The 19,249-nt window shown below is 32.9% G+C and overlaps 3 protein-coding genes across 4 annotated transcripts; 2 read left to right on the top strand and 1 right to left on the bottom strand.

Annotated features, from left to right (window-relative positions):
• Positions 1-5,008: 5,008 nt before the first annotated feature.
• Positions 5,009-7,139, top strand: LOC134693466 (neuronal acetylcholine receptor subunit alpha-6-like). The gene has a single exon (XM_063554299.1). The coding sequence runs from the start codon at positions 5,127-5,129 to the stop codon at positions 6,387-6,389; it is 1,263 nt and encodes a 420-aa protein (XP_063410369.1). The 5' UTR covers positions 5,009-5,126; the 3' UTR covers positions 6,390-7,139.
• A 2,616-nt stretch (positions 7,140-9,755) lies between these two features.
• On the top strand, positions 9,756-11,609 carry LOC134693467 (neuronal acetylcholine receptor subunit alpha-5-like). The gene has a single exon (XM_063554300.1). The coding sequence runs from the start codon at positions 9,857-9,859 to the stop codon at positions 11,078-11,080; it is 1,224 nt and encodes a 407-aa protein (XP_063410370.1). The 5' UTR covers positions 9,756-9,856; the 3' UTR covers positions 11,081-11,609.
• Positions 11,610-13,798: 2,189 nt separating this feature from the next.
• Positions 13,799-17,732, bottom strand: LOC134693096 (solute carrier family 25 member 35-like). Of its 2 annotated transcripts, none has more exons than XM_063553801.1 (4): positions 17,549-17,732; positions 15,889-16,318; positions 14,942-15,160; positions 13,799-14,350 (listed from the first exon to the last, which is right to left on the bottom strand). In XM_063553801.1, the coding sequence occupies exons 2-4, from the start codon at positions 16,276-16,278 to the stop codon at positions 14,033-14,035; spliced, it is 927 nt and encodes a 308-aa protein (XP_063409871.1). In that variant the 5' UTR covers positions 16,279-16,318; positions 17,549-17,732; the 3' UTR covers positions 13,799-14,032. The 2 variants fall into 2 exon arrangements, with proteins under 2 accessions (XP_063409871.1, XP_063409872.1); XM_063553802.1 differs by having other exon boundaries at positions 17,554-17,705.
• Positions 17,733-19,249: the final 1,517 nt, after the last annotated feature.

The raw sequence follows: 19,249 nt of genomic DNA on the forward strand, positions 1-19,249 counted from the left end.
TCAGAAATCGACAACAGTTCAAGCTAAATTGCTTCACCAGCATTTTAATCAGTTTGATCTTTCAACCATGTCTATGCAAATTCGCATTATTGAAAAATGATACCATAGACATCTCTCATCTTGCAACACATCTCTGTAGACAACAGGAAGACCATTGAATCTAAGAAATGAGAACTTCACCGCCACGTACAAGTATGGTTTCAATGATAAAGTTTATCATCAACTTTATGGTAAAAGTATTCTATCTAGTCCGTCCTGCAGCCCTGTTTTGCACATTTTCAAATCGTGGTAATCGTCGTTATACACCACCAGTGCATATTATGTCTCTGACATAATTTAGTCTCCATCATGAATTTCTGCCATTTAAACAACAGCAGTTGGATGTTCTTCATGATTTGCACGAACTTTTTTTTTTGAACTCTTTAAATACTCCATTCTCAGTACAACTTATGTTTGAAAACCACTGTTACCCTCCCCAACCCCACCCCCCCAAAAAATATAATTAAACGAATAAAAACTGTGTCTCTCAGACATTGTCAGTCACTGACTTTTCAAACCAATATACATAATATAAATAAGCATTGGAAAAGAAGAAAAGTGGAAAAGACTCTTTCTAAAATTTGTTTGCGAAAAATTGTTTGATGTTGTCAACTTGGGCAATATCCTCCATCATTGATCAGTTCAATAGAAAATAGCTGCCTTTGTTAAAGAGTACTCTGTACCCATCATTTCTTGTACCTATACGAAATCAATTGCATCTCAAATTTTGAAATACAAAAAAGCTTCATTTATAAATGTTTGCCAAATAAAGGCAACAGTAGCATACCGCTGTTCGAAACTCATAAATCGATTGAGAAAAAAACAAAACAAATCCGTGTTACAAACTAAAACTTATTTGATACATTTGGAGACTTTAATATTTTTTCCTAGAATTGGCATTCCCATGGCAACAAACTGAGCTAATTTTCTCATCAACTTGTTCTTATGTTCATAAGAAGCTGACTTTATGCAAGAGTTTCCAAGAAAGAAAGAAAAGAAGTAAGCATTATTCTCTACCTGGACTTACCACTACATACCGATGCTGACTTCACTTAATAATTCTAAGTGTGGTGACTATATGTTGAATGGTCGACCATGTTGAACGCATGTATCCTTTCGAACGTGAGATAAAGAAAACATTTAAAAATTGACAATAAGGTTGTGTTAAAACTAACAATACTTTACGACAAAAAGATTTGATTTTAGTTGCTTCATTGTGAACTTTCCATTTCTATGTAACAGCATTCTAGCAGCGCCTGCATACAGTGTATATGTATCTCCTAATTGGTTCGATATTCCATGTAGGGTTTTTGTTTCCTATCAGGATTTCCTTGTTAGAGGGTTGATGCTCACACGGAAAATTCAATTCATCTCTTCGTTAATTTTATGGATGCTTTCACGAGCTAGTTGACCATTATGAAATAACGTTCTGTTTCATAGATGCCGGTACAACATGTTCCCATTGTAGGAACAACGATCCCATACTTTTGCCTTGAATGTGACCTACCGAACAAGATTCATCACACTGATGTTGAGCAGAATCTACTTGCCTAACCTTTTATGAACACCTGATATCATCACTAGTCTTGTTTTAAAAAGGGTAGTGTTGTTCTTTCTTTAGTTAATAGGAAAATCACAAAAATACTGAGAAAATTAACAAAGGAAAGTCCCTGATCAGAAGGCAAAATCCAAAGCTCAAACACATCAAACGAATGGATAACAACTGTCATATTCCTGACTTGATTTTCTTATGTAGAAAATAGTGGATTAAACCTGTTTTTTTTAGCTTACCCTCTCACTTGTGTGATAGTCGCATAAAATTTCATTATATTGACAACGACGTGTAGACAAAACAAACAGACATAATAGGTTAAAATGTCAATAATAGGGGTACAGCGGTTAATATTGTGTTATTATCTTAATCACTGTAAAAACAAACAAAATATACTGACAAATATTAACAATGGCAAAAGAATACAATGACGGGGTGTATAAGAACAGAGCCACTTCATATGTAAGAAAGAAACACAAATAAGCACATACAAATTTGCATATTAGCAAATATAAAAGACAATTAAGAATACAGAAATTATAAAATAGTACTAGTTGAATAGGACACCTGAGATCATCCACAGCATTTTGGTTGGGTTCGTGTTGCTTAGTTTTTAGTTCTATATGTTTTGTTAATATACTGTTTTTTTGTAATTTTGTCTTGTTCCTATATTTTTATGGCGTTGTCAATTAATTTCGACTTATGGTCTCTTGCGAACTTGCATTAATAGAATCACGTACACTTTCATACATTTTGTTTGAAATTGACTAAAGAGTAAATTTTTATAGATACCCCAAAACCATTATTTGTGACTATTTTAAGCTAACTTGATATTGTCACATTTATAAATTAACTGTTTAGAAAATTTTTGAATTTTTGAAATTCTGAGGCTTTACTACATCAGTAATAGATTACCTTAGTTGTATTTCGGAATTTTGGTCCTCAATGCTCTTCAATTTTGTACTTTATTTGGCCTTTTTAACTCTTTTGGATTCAAGCGTCACTGATGAGTACGCGCGTCTGGCGTCAATACATTTAATTCTGGTATTTATGACGAGTTTTTTTAATGTCTTTCATAACATAGTGGAAAGACTTTAAAAAGAAACATTAATATAATTTGAATGTATAAATATTTCGGAAAACAGATATCCTAAATCAGTATGATTTTGGTGTAAAATGAATATATGATATATTCTGAATTTACTATAACAATCTTAAAAAAAAGTACACCAACTCTTGTACAATTTTAAAATTTCAAAAATGGCATAGGTTAGGTATTTACAACAGAGACTGCATAGGCTACTTACATTGTACAAAGATAGCAATGTGCATTTACATTCTGACGTCAAACACGCGACTATACACTAGAGTTGATGTGAACCTTGCCATTCAGTCACAGGACTTCAAATATTTCACCTTTATGGGTTGATATAAAATGCATATATATTAGTAAGCAATGAATGTGGTTGTTAAATTTGAAAGATGGCTTTTTTGCTTCTTTTTTTTTGTTTTGGTTTCAATTGAGATTGTGACACGGAGATGACTGCTGTACCCCTATTTTGACAATCTTACTTATTATATATGTAAGTTTTGTTCACGCATCTTTGTAAATATAATGGAATCTGATGCGCCTGTCATACAAGGAAGAGGTTTAGCGCTATAAAACAAGGTTCAATCCACTATTTTCTACATAGAAAAATGCCTGTACAAATTCAGGAATATGACAGTTGTTGTCCATTTAATTGATGTGTTTTATCATTTGATTTTGCCAGTTGATTAGGGACTTCTGTTTTGAATTTTCTCGGAGTTCAGTTTTTTTGTGATTTTACTTTTTTCTAAAATTTCAACATTTTGATTATGATAAAAAAATATTTTAATTTTGAATCAGGTTTCTCTATTTTTATAATGCTGACTTCATACAAATAAACCTTCCAAGTAAGATAGAAAAGAAGTTAGCAATATCCTTTAACTAAACTTTCCGCAATATAGATGATTTCTCTCATTAATTCAAAATTTGGTGATTATGTCTTGAACTCATCTATCCAATTGAACTAGAGATAAAGGATACAACAGATACAGTTATGTCTACCTTATATCTTCACTTATATCTATAAATTGACAGTGAGGGTATAGGTTGAAAACAAATCTTAACGACAAAAGAGTTTCAGCTTTCCAATGGTGAATTTTCATTTCTATGTAGCAGCATTTTAGCAGCGCCTGCAAACGATGTATATCTCCCAATTGATATGATATTCCTGGGCTTATTTTCAATTATAATTTCATTAAAAAAAGGATTGCTGCTCACATAGAAGAATTAAACAAAGAGTTCCAAATGGCAAAGTTGAAATCATCCCTTCCTAAATTGTACGGACGCCACCACGAGTTGATTGACTGTTATGAAAAATCCGTTTCACGTACAGATGATATCGGATAGATGTTCCGAATGTTGTAACTTTAATCCCGTTCCCTTTCCATGAATGTGACGTACCGAATTAGACTATTTATCGGGTTTATATTTACAAGAGTAACACGATGGGTACTCGCCACATGCATGAGCACTAGGATCAGCTTACCCTACCGAATCACCCGAGATCACCCCCAGTTTTTCGTGGCGTTCGTGTTGATTAGTCTTTAGTTTCTTATGTTGTGTCTTGTGAATTATAGTTTTTCTTTTTGTCTTTTTTTTTTGTAACCATGGCGTTGTCAGTTTAATTTATCTATGAGACTCCGTTTAAATGTCCCTCTAGTATCTTTCGTCCCTCTTTTAAGTATATAAGGAGGACATAATCAATTAAAAAAACCTTTTTGGCAGTAAAGCTTTTATATTTTTGTTTACTTTCTGAAATACGTAGTTGGTTAATTAATGTCCGCCTTTGTCGACATCCTTAGATGCTAAATTTTACAAAACACGTGTAATTGTGTATCAAACAGTCTTACAACATCAACATACAGTGTTGTATAAATCATTTTAAAAATTATTTAAAATTGCTTAATTGTTTTCAGTATATGTTATAGCTAGACCATTTGATATTCAGTATTTTAAATTTCAGTAAAACCCTTCAGAATCAGTTTAATCGACACACTGCATATAACAATAATGAGACAAACAGAGCAGAAAAAATGTGAAACGATTCAATATACCTAATTGTGCAATATTCTATCTATTTATCGACAAGACAATTCTTTTTTGTTCAAAGAAAAACAAAAGTGTCAATGAAATTAAATAGAAGATCGTTTCAGTTGAAATTACATAAAGTTGGGTTGAATATATGTAACGTACGTCATAGACGAATATCTTTTACGATGTGATTACGTTTAATACCTATAATGTTCATGTTTTTAAATTGGAACAATAAATTTAAATAGAGGTCAAATATCTTGAATTGATCTTTTGTGTATTTCATGGTTTAAAAACCTTCATAATAGATATGTTTAAAAGTAAATTTCTACCAAACTATTAGCAATCTATTTTTCTATCGTTCAAACAAAACTATCTTCGGATTCCAGTTTATCGTAGTGAGTGAACTTTTTAATCATGAGGTTTTGTGAACTAGCAGTTATTTATATAACGTTTATCAGTAAAATACAATTCAGTCTCACTGCCTCACATTCGTTCGTAACCTCGCTGTACGACCGACTGACCACATACAATTACAGTTACATCAGACCAGAATTAGATCTTAATACAGCAACAACAGTTCGGTTCAAGTTCTTTCTTGTGAACCTTCAAGATCTGGACGACAACAATAGCAAATTTTCTGTAACCGGGTATTTTGAAATAAATTGGAAGGACAATAATTTAACATGGGATCCAACATCTTATGATAACACAGATTCAATCCGTATTCCGTCGGGATACATGTGGAAACCTCATCTTCTTGTTGGAAACCCTTATGCAGATGCTACTGTGATATCATTACAGCAATCTACAATCCGCGTTTACTCTGACGGTTCAGCGTACTGGTACCCTGCCGATAGTTACCAGATGTCTTGTGATGCCGATGTGTCTTATTTTCCATTTGATTCTCAGACATGTGAGATCTGGCTGTTACCATGGCAGCACGATGCAAGTGAAATAAATGTGACCTTGAAACAAACCACAGTAGATTTGTCTTCCTACAACCCAAATCCAACGTGGGATTATGTTTCGTCAAACGTGTATACACAAAGTAGTTCAAACGGTGTCCATTTTACCATGAAATTCAAAAGGAAACCTACATTTTTTATGATTAACATTATATTTCCGATTATATTACTTGGAGTGTTGAATGTGTTTGTGTTCGTGTTACCTGCTGACTCTGGAGAACGTGTCGGATTTAGTATAACACTCTTGCTGTCAATTGCTGTTTTTATGACAATCATAGCAGATTCACTGCCTAATACGTCTTCTCCAAGACTATCATCAGTGGTCGTTAAATTGAGTGTTGACCTAATAATCAGTGCGTTAATGATGGTTTGTACTATCTTGGGACTAATTCTTCATCATCGAACTGATAATGTTCCTTCAACAGGATTCTGGAAGTGTTTTATGAGGTTTCGGCAATGTTTTTTGGATTGTAGAAAGTCTAAAACGAATGCTGTACATGCCGAAAAAAACAAAATCCCTAACGGAATAGCACTTACAGATTTTGCAAATAAAACTTACGAGAATACATATGGTAAAGATGAAAAACAAGATGGTGTCACATGGAAAGACATAAGAGGATTCTTAGATAAATGTTTGATTGTCTTATTCAGCAGTATTTTGATCATAGCGAATATTGGATTCTTTATGGATATCGTTGCTGGTATCAATTAGGTTACTCGCTTTCGTTATAACTAAGTTAATACAATATGTATTTTACTTTTGTTCGTACTATATATGCAATGGTTACGCTATTGGTGTAGCTGTCTACAATGTGTTGGTGATTTATTAATTAGACTTTTACAAACACACTAATTCTCACGAGGGACAAGTTCATAAGAGAAATGATTTAGTTTAAATAAAACTGAACTATTAACAACTGTCATACAAGTAGGAGTTTTAGCTAGCTATAAAACCAGGTTCGACCCATTCTTTTTTTCGGTAAATGATTGTACCAAGTTTGGAATATAATAGTTGTTTTACAGACGGATAGTCATAAGTTGTTTTTTTGTACTTCCCCATAATGGGGTGTAGCTTGGAGGTCATTACTTTTGTAAGTAATTTTTAAATGTAATTCATAAAAAGGAATGAAAGGAATTCTAAACTTTGTTCCCGCCTATTTGTCAATATAATGGAGTTTGATGCGACTATCGTACAAGTAAGAGGTTTAGCGCTTAAAACCTGGTTCAATCCACCATTTTCTAAAATGCCTGTACCTAGTCAAGAATACGGCAGGTGTTGTCCATTCGTTTGACATGTTTTGTCATTTGATTTTGACATTTGATAAGATAAGGGACTTTCCGTTTTGAATTTACCTCGGAGTTCAGTATTTTTGGGATTTAACTTTTTACAGTACTGAATGGGTAGATCATATTGCTATGTATCAGTTAAAGTCTGTGGTACATCAGACAACAACAACGATTCCTACGAGACATACAAGACTTAGTAATTAAAAACAAAAAGATAGTCTGACTTGTAACAGTCATTAGGTGATGAAGTTTACATGTGAAACAGGATCTGCTTACCCTTCCAGAGCACATGAGATCACTCCTAGTTTTTGGTGGGGTTCGTTTTGCTTATTCTTTAGTTTTCTATGTTGTGTCATGTGTTCTATTGTTTGTCTGTTTGTCTTCTTATATTTTTAGCCAGCCGTTGTTAGTTTATTTTCGATTTATGAGTTTGACTGTCCCTCTGGTATCTTTCATCCCTCTTTTACATAATAAGAGGTCGTGGTATACACAAATAACTGGCATGATTGTGTAAAGTCATAATATGATCTTATGCATAAATCATGTTCTCACAAACTATATCACTTTATTTTGCACACAAACCTCCTCTTTTCACTATGAACCATTATTTGTTTATCAGCTTGAAATGTAATTTTGAATACTAAGTAAAACTACAAACTGGTCACATTTAGTTTTTCATTCATATAATTTTGTTTCTTGTCCCATTATTAAATCCATTAACAATAATTATTGTTATTTCTTTCTAAAGTTAGCTACCAAAGTAACACTCACTTCATGGTTTACTCTGCAAATATCAAGCTTATCCTCTTAATTATATGTACACACTCAAGTAAAACACCACTTCCCGCTCGTATTGTTCGATGACAAAACGTATAAGAGGATACAAAGGGTGATTAAAAACAGACAAACAACACGATTCATTCAGAATAGATTCTTCAATAATGTATAATATCGGGCTGATATTGATACAAAAAGAGGGTTGAAAGATACCAGAGGAGCAGTCAAACTCATAAGTCGAAAATAAACTAACAACGCCATGGCTAAAAGCGAAAAAGACAAACAGACAAATAATAGTAGACAAAAAAGAACATAGAAAACTAAAGACTGAGCAACACGAACCCCACAAAAAAATGGGGGAGATCTTAGGTACTCCGGAAGGGTAAGTAGCTGTAAGAAGTAATGGCTTAGTTCAATTGATACCGCAAACATTAAAAAGAACACAGAAAGACATTGCGCATACTAGTAGTACTATATATACAATAAAATAGTTAAAGGACTAGCAACACTATCAGGTGATTAAAATGGTCTTGTCGATTATTGTTCGTCTTTCGTCTGTAATGTATTTGTCCTTTTTCTATCGTTTGACTATATATATAACCTCTTGGTATCATCCTACCATCGCATGTTGATGTTTGACAGCACCGAAACTTTTAAGTGTGTAAAAACAGCACTCGAAAAAAACATTTTAATCGAAAGATCGTGTGCTTGTCTGATTGTGTGTACTTTGTACAATGTCTTCTCTGTATTTTGTATACACTATAATTATAGAATCTATCCTGAACCAATTACCAGGCTCAACATTTATCTACAACATTGAACTGGAACATTGAGAAATCTTTCAAAGATTATTGTTATTAGGGTTCAACCCTAAGATTTTATCGCCTAATTGTTTTGTAATTTATGATATATTTGTCGACCAGTTAAAGTAAATGCTTTTCTTCTTCCATATTTAAAATAAACCACATACATTTTTGAAAATTATGTATAGATAAAATATTAAAGAAATTATTGAGAAATTATATCCTATTTTTTCAGTTTATTTTTCAATTAAGGTCTTTTTTCTCCTCATGCTCTGCAAGAGAGAGGAAACAATACCAAAGGGATATTCAAACTCGTTAGTCGAAAACAAACTAAGAATGCCATGGTTAAACGAAGACACAAACAATAGTTAGTACATAAAACACAACATAGAAAAGAAAGACTTTAAGTAACACAAACCCTGCCACAATCCGGATTTCTCTTGTGATATGGAAGTATAAACAAATCCTGCTCCACAAGTGACACTCGTAGTTTTGCTCTTGTAAGTACAAACCTGGTGATTACCCTTGTTAGGAAGGTCACATTTGAGGAAAAGGGAACGGGATTGTGGTTACAAATTATTGGAATGTATCCGTCGTTATCTGTAATACAGATTTTTCATAACGGGCAACAATTTTTTAATGGCGTCCGTTAAAATTTCGAAAGGTGGATTCAACTTTTTCACTTGGAACTCTTGTTTCGATATTTTTTGTTGTAAGCAAAAATATATTTCAAGGAAATCATGATAGTAAATTTAAGCTCTGACATATCGTATCCATTCCGTCTTTCGCTTTTATATATTTTTATGGTGTTGGTTACTGTACAAAAGCGTTTCAGACAAACTGGTTCATTTTATCATTTTTATTCACTTAAATCTTTGATACACTTTGATTTTTTTAGGGGTGGGTGGGGTGGGAGTTGGGATAGGTTTGATCATCCGATCATTGAGTGATAATAATAAACCGAGTTCAGTTCTAATGTTTGACTTGTATAAGCATTGATACTAGTTTTTAGCTCTTAACATAAGTATTATAGACAATAAAGAATACCGGTACAAATGTCAACAAGCCTTTTAATAATATTTTTTGTTTGGATTTTAAATTTTGATATATGAGTGTATTTAATTGAAAAAAAATATTTGGGAATAGTCAATATTAGTACGGTTCAAAACAGTTGAATAAGAAATAAAATACGTGTATTTATGTAACGTATAACAAAGAACTCAAATCCGGTGGTGTTTAAAATTTGTATTTAAAATATTGAAACGTTCAGTGTGAAAGTCAACGTTTTCATTTCTATCTTCCACAATTAAAAATGAAGAATTATTCACTGATTTTCTCATTGGTGATTTTTGGAACAATTAATCCGGTATATACGGCTTCATTTGCAAATGTGTCTTCACTTTACGACGATCTTATAAGCAGAAGTTACAAATATATCCGTCCAGAAACAGACCTTAATACGGCCACATCTGTTGGATTCAAATTCTATCTCACAAACCTTCAAGATTTAGATGAAAATACAGGACTATTTTCTGTCGCAGGATTTTTTAATGTCAACTGGAGAGATAACAATCTTATCTGGAATCGGAATTCGTACGGGGGTGGTGACACGAAAATGAAAATACCCACAAAACACATATGGACCCCACATCTTATTTTAGGAAATCCGTACAAAGAAGGAGTTGTTATTTCTTTGGAAGATTCAACGGTATCTCTTTATGAAGATGGCGATGCTACCTGGAGCCCAGCAGACAATTTTCAGATGGCATGTGACGCCGACGTGTCTTATTTTCCCTATGATTCTCAGACATGTCAAATGATGGTGATTCCGTGGCAATACGACGCAAATGAAATTCGCATACTTATTCAATCTAACACAGTTGACACAACCTACTACAGCGAGAACCCACAATGGGATTATGTTTCCTCTACGTTATATAATGGAAGCAGTGTCAATGCCTTGTACATTTCAATGACTTTCAAAAGAAAACCAACATTTTTCATGATCAATGTAATATTTCCAATCATTCTACTTGGAATTTTGAACCTTTTTGTGTTTGCTCTACCGGCCGATTCAGGGGAGCGTGTTGGTTTTAGTATAACCCTTTTATTGTCAATTGCCGTTTTTATGACGATCGTTGCTGATTCGTTACCATCGACATCATCACCACGATTATCGTCAGTCGGAATAAAACTCGTCGTCGATTTGACCATAAGTTCGCTGATTGTGGTTTGCACCATTTTAGGTCTTGTCATTCACCATAGAGATGACGCAAAGCCAGTCACATCGATGTGGCGACGTCTTGTTAAAGCATGTCGACCCTGTAAAAAGCGTCAAAACAATGGGATTCAAGTTGGACATGCCGAAGGTGTAAAGGACACAGAAAAACTCGGTATTCCTAATGATGATAAGGATGACGTTTCTTGGAAAGATGTCAGTAGATTTTTGGACAAATGTTTTATTGTAATATTCAGTGTAGTTTTATTCCTTGCTAACCTCAGTTTCTTTATGGACATCGTTGCTGGGGTAAACTGACCAAGTCTACAGTACAATTGTGTTCTGAAGCTAATATCAATTATAGAGTAAGCGAACGTCATAAATAAATTATGAAGAGACACAACATGAATATGTTAAAAGGAGAAGGAAAGGAATCTCATTCAAGCCTTAATTTTGTCAAAGATTAATTATTGTGATAAAAAAAAAACATAAATAGAAAAAGAAAAAACAATCTTTCTTTTTTAAAATATCAAAAAGTTTCATTTATATATTATGCTTTATCAACACAAGGAATAAGTTCAAATATTGATTTAATCATTTTAAAATGTTCACTAATAAAATATCGTTATAATTTCTTGTATCCTTCTTGACTTTCATCTTTAAAACATCTTATACGTTCAGGCATTTCACATCCAATCTTTTATGGTAATATTTTTTACAAAGCACAAAAATGTCAGTATTAACCTCAAAAGCTTACAAAACCTTTAAACATATTTATAGCTACGATACTGTTGCCAGGTCATTAAAGATTGCATATTTTGGCTTTAATATTGATTCACCTATAGGGTCTTTGCATCGAAACTAAACATTTTTATTTATTAAAAACAGTTGCTGGCATGACACGGGTTATGTTCTTCTTATATATTTTATGATAGTATGATACTAAACCACTAACGGGAGGGATTGTGCCTGATATTCATATGATGAAGACATAATCTTCCAATCAGTTGAATTGAGGTCTGGAGCTGGCATGTCATTTTACTGCTAGTAGTCTGTTGTTGTTCGTGTTTTATACTCATTTTGTCTCATTTTGTTACATCTTCTGACATCAGATTCGGACTTCTCTTGAACTGAATTTTAATGTGCATATTGTTATGCGTTTACTTTTCTGCATTGGCAAGAGGTGTAGGGGGAGGGTTGAGGTCTCATAAGGTTTACATGTTTAACCTCGCCGCAATTTTGCGCCTGTCCCAAGTACTAAGGAGACTCTGGCCTTTGTTAGTCTTGTATGATTTTTAATTTTAGTTTCTTGTGTATAATTCGGAGTTTAGTAAGACGTCCATTATCACTGAACTAGTATACATATTTTAAGGGGCCAGCTGAAGGACGACTCCGGGTACGAGAGTTTCTCGATACACTGAAACCCATTGGTGGCCTTCGGCTGTTGTCTGCTCTATGGTCGGGTTGTTGTCGTTTTGACACATTCCCCATTTCCGTTCCCAATTTTATGATAAGAGATAATTTGTCATGTTTAGAGAAACTACACAACAAAAAGAATCAGCAGCTTGAGATTCACAAATAACTTAAAGTTAAAAGATCGAAAACGTAATTCGAGTCCTTAAAGGAGTAATTGCCCTTACATGATGATTTTCGTTTTACCCGTTTCGTTGGTTTTACCTCATTCCTCGAATCATTTGATACATATGTAGATAGACTGACATTTTGAAAAGAAACACTGGATCTTCAAATAAGTCGAATAATTAAAATCCTTTGAGATAAATAAGTTTTCACCCCTTTTTTTTACTAACATCTTCGGGAAAAATGTCAAGAAAAATAATCAGATTTTTGCCCACACAGGTTCTTTTTAACTTGCATATTTCTAATCGCTGCCATTTTTAGGCAAATGTAAGCAGCAATAAACGATCATTCAGAGCAATACAAATACAGAATGATGACATACCGAGACCAAAGGCAAATCAGATTGTTTGAAAAAACTAGGAAAAAGAGACTGATACATCTGTTCTTAGAAAATAATTATCAATTGATGATTGAATATGTTTGAAATGAAACGAATAGTACAAATTCTTGTTCATGAATGCATGTATTTATGGCGTGTTAAACGTTGCAACATTCACAAAAAATAAAATGTATGTTTCAATTTTTTTAAATACATCAACGACAATTAACATAATCAAATATATTTTCAACCTTCTTGTAATTGAAAACCTGTTCTTTTTTATCAGTCATAAGATTTACTGTAACTTTATGAGATAATTCAATGGTATAGGTCGATATTTATAAGCAATATATAGAAACTTTTTCAGGTATAATTTTGGGTCAGGTGTTTTATTGCACTGTAACATTAAAAGGTCTGTCTTATGGTCGTTGTCAAAATATTCACTCTGTATATTAGCAACATGTCACGATGTTTTTGCCTTTTGTATAGTAAAAAAACACGGGAAAGCAATTAAAACCGCTTGTTGTGGCTTTAGTAATGGACAAACAAAATGTCGTCAAATACTGTTCAAAATATGTTTTTAGATAAAGAATGACACCTTTTTATTTGGAAAGCATGAATTAGAATAGAAACAAATTTGTACTGATTAACAAAATGGTTTAACTTTTAAAAAAATTAGTAAAGGGTTTCAAAATATTGTTTTTGCTTCTTAATGATAAATGTTACTTTGGATCCTTGAAAGATTTAACATCTGTTATACAAATAAGTGTGCATTAACACTTTTAGTGACATTGTGATAAACCCTGGTTGTTCATTTGTCACAGGGATAGGAAAGAATTAGAAGAACTTATAGCCCTTAGACCGGTGAATTAAATTTAATCTCAGAAGTTGCTATTGATCGGTCTCGGTCCGCCTCCTCGGACAAGGGAAAATGAAATGGTAAAAAAACAAAATTTTTATTTACGACCGATTTTCATGTTATGTAGACAAAATGAAGATGAACACAAGCATTGAAAACAAACAAAACATTAATTCGAGGGGAAACTACACAACCGAGGAACAATCTATAAACGAAGATGCAGCGTTGACTATATTTTTATTTTCAGATATATACTTTCATATGTATTACTCCACAGTTTGACATAAAGGCATATTCGCTAAACAAGGGTGTTATCTTTAAAAGTTATTGTATTATTGTCCAATATAGGAGTCTTCCGTGGAAAGTTTTAAAAAAAAACCATGATATATATGTAACAAGTTACATATGTTACACATGCAGCACTTTTCGTGAAATTATTGACTCTTACAGTTTTCTATGATTTTGATTTATTCCATTTGTAATATGTGTCTCGAAAATAATCCCAAAATACCAAGCACAAAACCGTGTGTGGCCATAATCGTATCAATGATGGTTCCCAACCTTTATAAAGTCCTGCTATTCCTTCACTTATATATGTTTTTCTAAAACAATCAGAAATGCCTTTATAATACATTCCTTTCCCAGCGACAGTGGTTCTTTGGTTGTACAGTCTAATGCAAACGACATCAAATGGGGTCATGAAAAATACCAAACTAATTCCACCAACCATACTTGCTAATATTGATATCATTATACTGTCCTCATCAAATATCTGAAAAGAGTTAAGCTCGAGATTCGAATGGTGGAAAATTGTAAATTCAAGGTTACTGCTACTTCTTTAACTAATATTATTCTAATTTTTTGGAGAAAAAATTGAATAAAAATATACATTAGATTTTACATTAACTAAGTTCAAATTAAGGATTATTATAGCTTTCTTGCAGTGTCTTCACTATTTTCCAATATCTTTTCATTTGCCAATTCCCTGACACACGTGAGCTTGAGCTATAATATATTATCATTGACACACGTGAGCTTGAGCTATAATATATTATCACTGACACACGTGAGCTTGAGCTATAATATATTATCACTGACACACGTGAGCTTGAGCTATAATATATTATCACTGACACACGTGAGCTTGAGCTTTAATACATTATCATTGACACACGTGAGCTTTGGCTATAATATATTATAACTCAAGCTTCTAGAATAGTTTTAAACTTGTTTCCCTTTAAGAACATGAAAAAGTACATGTTTATAGCTTTGATGTTTGCTGTTTTATCCTGTAATGTCGAATTTACACACATATCTTTTTTAAATAATTAGTTTATCTATTAATACTCGACTGATTTCTTGCCTCTTTAGAAATTAAATATTTCTTAGTTGAAGCGAAAGCTCCGAGTTGTGCCGCTGAGCCGATGAATCCTCGCAATGTTCCAGCACTCGCTCCTCTCCAGAGCCCCTTCACGCCATCTTGTCTAACAATTTCTTTGACTGCATGATACATTGTTTTATGACTATGTTGAAAGCCTACTGCTATCTTTGAATCGGTTTTACACTGGATATGAGTTTTGATCTGTGAATGGATAAATTATTGAGATAAAAAATACACTACGGCACATGGCAGTAAATGAAAAAAGGTAGCAGGCATATGATTTGGTATGCCAAACGCGGATTTTAATTTATTCGTAAATCTTTGCTTTTATTCTGAAACTCTCTCTTCGTTTTGATTAATCATCTACGACAGAATTGGGACATTTATTGAGAAAACCCCTTTTGCTAGTAAAAATCATTGGTTAACTTGATAATGAAAAGCTAATACTTCTTTTTAAATCTTGGTTGAAATTGCAAACACGATCTCCTTTAACCCGATGAGAAAAACATATACATAATCTGAATGTTGCACATCCATTGAGCAAAGGGAACCAACGTTACAATGAAAAAGTGTTATCCTACCTTGCAGTAAGACCTATTTGAGAAATTCTTACATCAAAGTGAAGAAGGAAAAAGATAATTCTCGATGTCGGAACGTAGGATCATATAAGTTAATGTAATTCATGCATTAAAAAACAACCGAATATTTAAGAGAAAAACGATGTGCTAGTACAGCAACTGTAGCTGCACTCAGCTCGCTGAACTAGTGTTTTCGGATCCTTAAATATACGAAACGTACCAATTCAATTATAAACAATATATAAAAGATATACAAAAGTTTCATTGACCATTCATAATATCTAAACTGTACCACTGTAATAAAATGCAATACGTAAATGATATTCCAAAACGAAACAATTATTTACCTACCATAAAAAACGGACTACCGATGGCATTACTAACTGCACCTGAGAGTCCCGCTGCCAGCAGAGTTCTAAGAAATCCACAGAAAGTGCAATCAACACTGTCTGTTAGTCCCATGTCAATCATAATTTGAAAAGAACCGAGTCTGGTTCCATTCATCGATATCTGGTACCCCAATGCTGGTGCAAGACCACTCTGTAGCCCTCGTAATCCATCGTATTTAGCAATAGTATATAACGCATGGAAAGTATTCCGATAGAACACTGTATATTGACCTCTAGCTTTAAGTTCGCCTTGTAACTGCATTCGTGTTTTCACTACTTCTAAAGGATTTGTGATGGTTGCTGAACAAACTGCTGCCAGTGCACCTAGACTAAATTCAGTTCCGTGATTCATTTCTCACATCCAGCTCTCAGATTATGTGGGTAACTTCTAGCTGGTAATACAAATTAAATGAATAAGATTTTGAAAAATATCAGTGATGGATAACTGTTAAACGTTTATATAGTGACAAATACTACATGAACATCGAGGACATGCAATGTAATAAAATTAAGTCCTCTTTTGTAAGAGACGATCACGTTTTCCAAAAAGAAAATTGGCTGTCATAATTCGGATGGCGTCTATGCAACTGTCAATTGGATGATTTCAACTTTTCTTTTTGGAATATTTGATTCGATGGCTACTTGATAAGCATCGACCTATATCAAGGAAATCATGATAGGAAACGCAAGCACTGATATGTCTTATCCTACTGTATCTTATATTATAGCCATGCCATGGGGATGTCAGTTTATTTTCGATCTATGAGTTTGAATGTCCCTCAGGTATCTTTCGCCCCTCTTGTATCAAATGGGAGATATTTACTCCTGTATACAGGAATGTTGCTACACAAAAATGAAATTTGACAATAGGAAAATTGAATTCATGTCTGTGTTATTGTACATCTGAACTAATTAGCCTAGAGGTAAGTTTTGATACGAAGGATACTTTACAGTATTTTACTATTTTTTATTTCAACTTAGATGTATGCGATCACGATACTCACACTAGCTTCTTTTTTTTTTATTTTATAGAATATCTGTATATAGTGGAAAATTTAAAGGTAAATGTTCGCTTCTAATAATTAAAAGAAGCCGGTAAGAAGGGGTGCACAATTGGTTCCCAAAGGAGTATCGAATGCCTGTTTGAAACGTAGCAACAAAAAAAATACTTCATTTCAGTTAAAAATCTCAGTAAAAATACTGTCTCAAATCAAGACTCTAGCTGTAGTTGTCTTGCTGTCTGTAAAAAAACCCAGTAATTTGTGTTTTAAGGTACATATATGCATGAGACAAAACAAAAGAGGTTTTTAAGTTGACCATGTATATAATATAACCTGCTTTTAGAAGGTGGAGAAAACCCGAAACATTGTTCATTGCGTTCATTGTCAATACATTATCGCATCCATTTATTTTGTTGTATAACATTTTGTTTTATCGTTCATATCTTTTATGATACAGTTTTAAAATGTGTATTCAAGTAACGATGATACATAGAAACTATATTAATGTCAAGATGCTCACTGCGTACATTGGTCAAATTGGCAATTAAAGATGAAAGAAAAATGCAGAAATATAATATATCATGAATTTAAACCGAATAAATCTAATCAATATTGACATACTTTACCGGGATTTTTTTGTTGTTTGTTAGTTTCGTCTTGATCCAGATATTGACCTGACAGCTGTACGTATCTCCGAGTCGTTATCTATTCGTACATTATATATGTGTATAGCATATTTACATCTGGGTAAATTAAACTGACCAGTAGCGGTATTTCATTTTTTGTCTAAAATCATTTACTGAAGCCATATGGAAGAGGAGTTTCCCGAAACGCCGATTTCCTGTTTTATTTCTTGTGCATCATAAAAGAAATGTTGGATACTGTTAATCAATATGCATTCCATTGTGGTTGAAGAAGATTTTATAAAATAAAAAAATTATGACAGTTGTAAACAAAAATAATCATCAATTCGATTATCTATACATGCTATATATATATATATTTATATCGTGTACATGTGTCGCAGCGATGTTAGCATATATATATATTTCTCTAATTCTATTGAAATTTATCCTTTTCCGAACCCATTGTATAAAAAAATTTAATCAACGTGTGGTTGCCGGTGATCTCAAAAGATCATTGGATGATTTTAAGGGTCATGACCTTTTTAGCTAACTGGATGAATCAAAATTTGATAACAGGTGTTAATGAAATTGACAACTTCGTGCAATGTGAAAGGCACTCGAAGGGGATTTTCAGTTCACAAAAAAAGAAAATGTCTTTTTAATCATTAGAGAAACAGATTCTTACATAGTTACTCGTGAATTATCGGATTTATCCAATCTCGATAGTTAAATTATAAATTTTAAAGTCCTCGCCGAGGCGGCTCGGACTTTAAAATTGATAATTTAACTATCTCGATTGGATAAATCCGATAATCCACTGGTATCAATGTAAGAATCTATATATATATATAGATTATAACTGGTTCTGCTGTTATGAAAGCCATGCGGTATGGGCTTTGCTCATTGTTGAAGACCGTACGATGACATATACTTATTAGTTGTTAATTTCTGTGTCATTTTGGTCTCTTGTGGACAGTTAAACATGTTAAATGTCTCATTGGCAATCATACCACATTTTCAAGGCTTTTTTATATGTCCATAATTTCAATATGAAGTTTTAGTTTTAGACAGTTTGCACTGTCCCATGATGCTTTAATTTAATAGTGACTGGTATAGTATAATCCGTCAATATGAAATTATGTCCCATACATAGGACTCAGTCGACTATGATCTGAGATTATTATAGGCCCAATTACTTCAGTAACAACTTTGCAAAAAATGCATGCAAAGTACTAGATGATGAGAAACATTTCTTAATAAATTGTTCTCATAATTCAAATATTAGATTAACATATTTTGATTGCATTAACAGAGAAAGTAATTTATTTGCTAATCTCACTGACAATGACAAAGTTATATATATATATACTTAACCCATCAACACCAACACAAGTGCATGAATAAACTAGGATCCTTTATAAAAAAGTCAATGGAACTGAGGACAGGGGACCCTTTAATATTTACCTGAATTTGTGTATATATATTGAGTTACTTAGTTATTGTCTATATTTGTTTTTGTTGTTGTTATATGTCACAAACTGTAAATTTTATATGGCAATAAAACTTGGAATTGAATTGAATTGAATTGAATAAAAATATTTAGAAAAAAGGGTTTTATTCCCCAAGAGCCTGTTACTGGGAAGGGTTAAAGTTTCCTCTTGTGTTTTGTTGACTTCTGATGTATGTTTATGTGATT

The sequence above is a fragment of the Mytilus trossulus genome, chromosome 12, assembly GCF_036588685.1.
Source record: "Mytilus trossulus isolate FHL-02 chromosome 12, PNRI_Mtr1.1.1.hap1, whole genome shotgun sequence".
Taxonomy (NCBI): domain Eukaryota; kingdom Metazoa; phylum Mollusca; class Bivalvia; order Mytilida; family Mytilidae; genus Mytilus; species Mytilus trossulus.

What these genes read in the sequence shown, in the direction of transcription:
- LOC134693466 (XM_063554299.1), top strand. Translation starts at nt 5,127, where the DNA reads ATGAGGTTTTGTGAACTAGCAGTTATTTATATAACGTTTATCAGTAAA.
- LOC134693467 (XM_063554300.1), top strand. Translation starts at nt 9,857, where the DNA reads ATGAAGAATTATTCACTGATTTTCTCATTGGTGATTTTTGGAACAATT.
- LOC134693096 (XM_063553801.1), bottom strand. Translation starts at nt 16,278, where the DNA reads ATGAATCACGGAACTGAATTTAGTCTAGGTGCACTGGCAGCAGTTTGT. An exon ending in TCGGTAGTCCGTTTTTTATG is followed by an intron (nt 15,161 to 15,888) that starts GTAGGTAAATAA and finishes ATCCATTCACAG; the next exon opens with ATCAAAACTCATATCCAGTG. An exon ending in AATATTTAATTTCTAAAGAG is followed by an intron (nt 14,351 to 14,941) that starts GCAAGAAATCAG and finishes AACTCTTTTCAG; the next exon opens with ATATTTGATGAGGACAGTAT.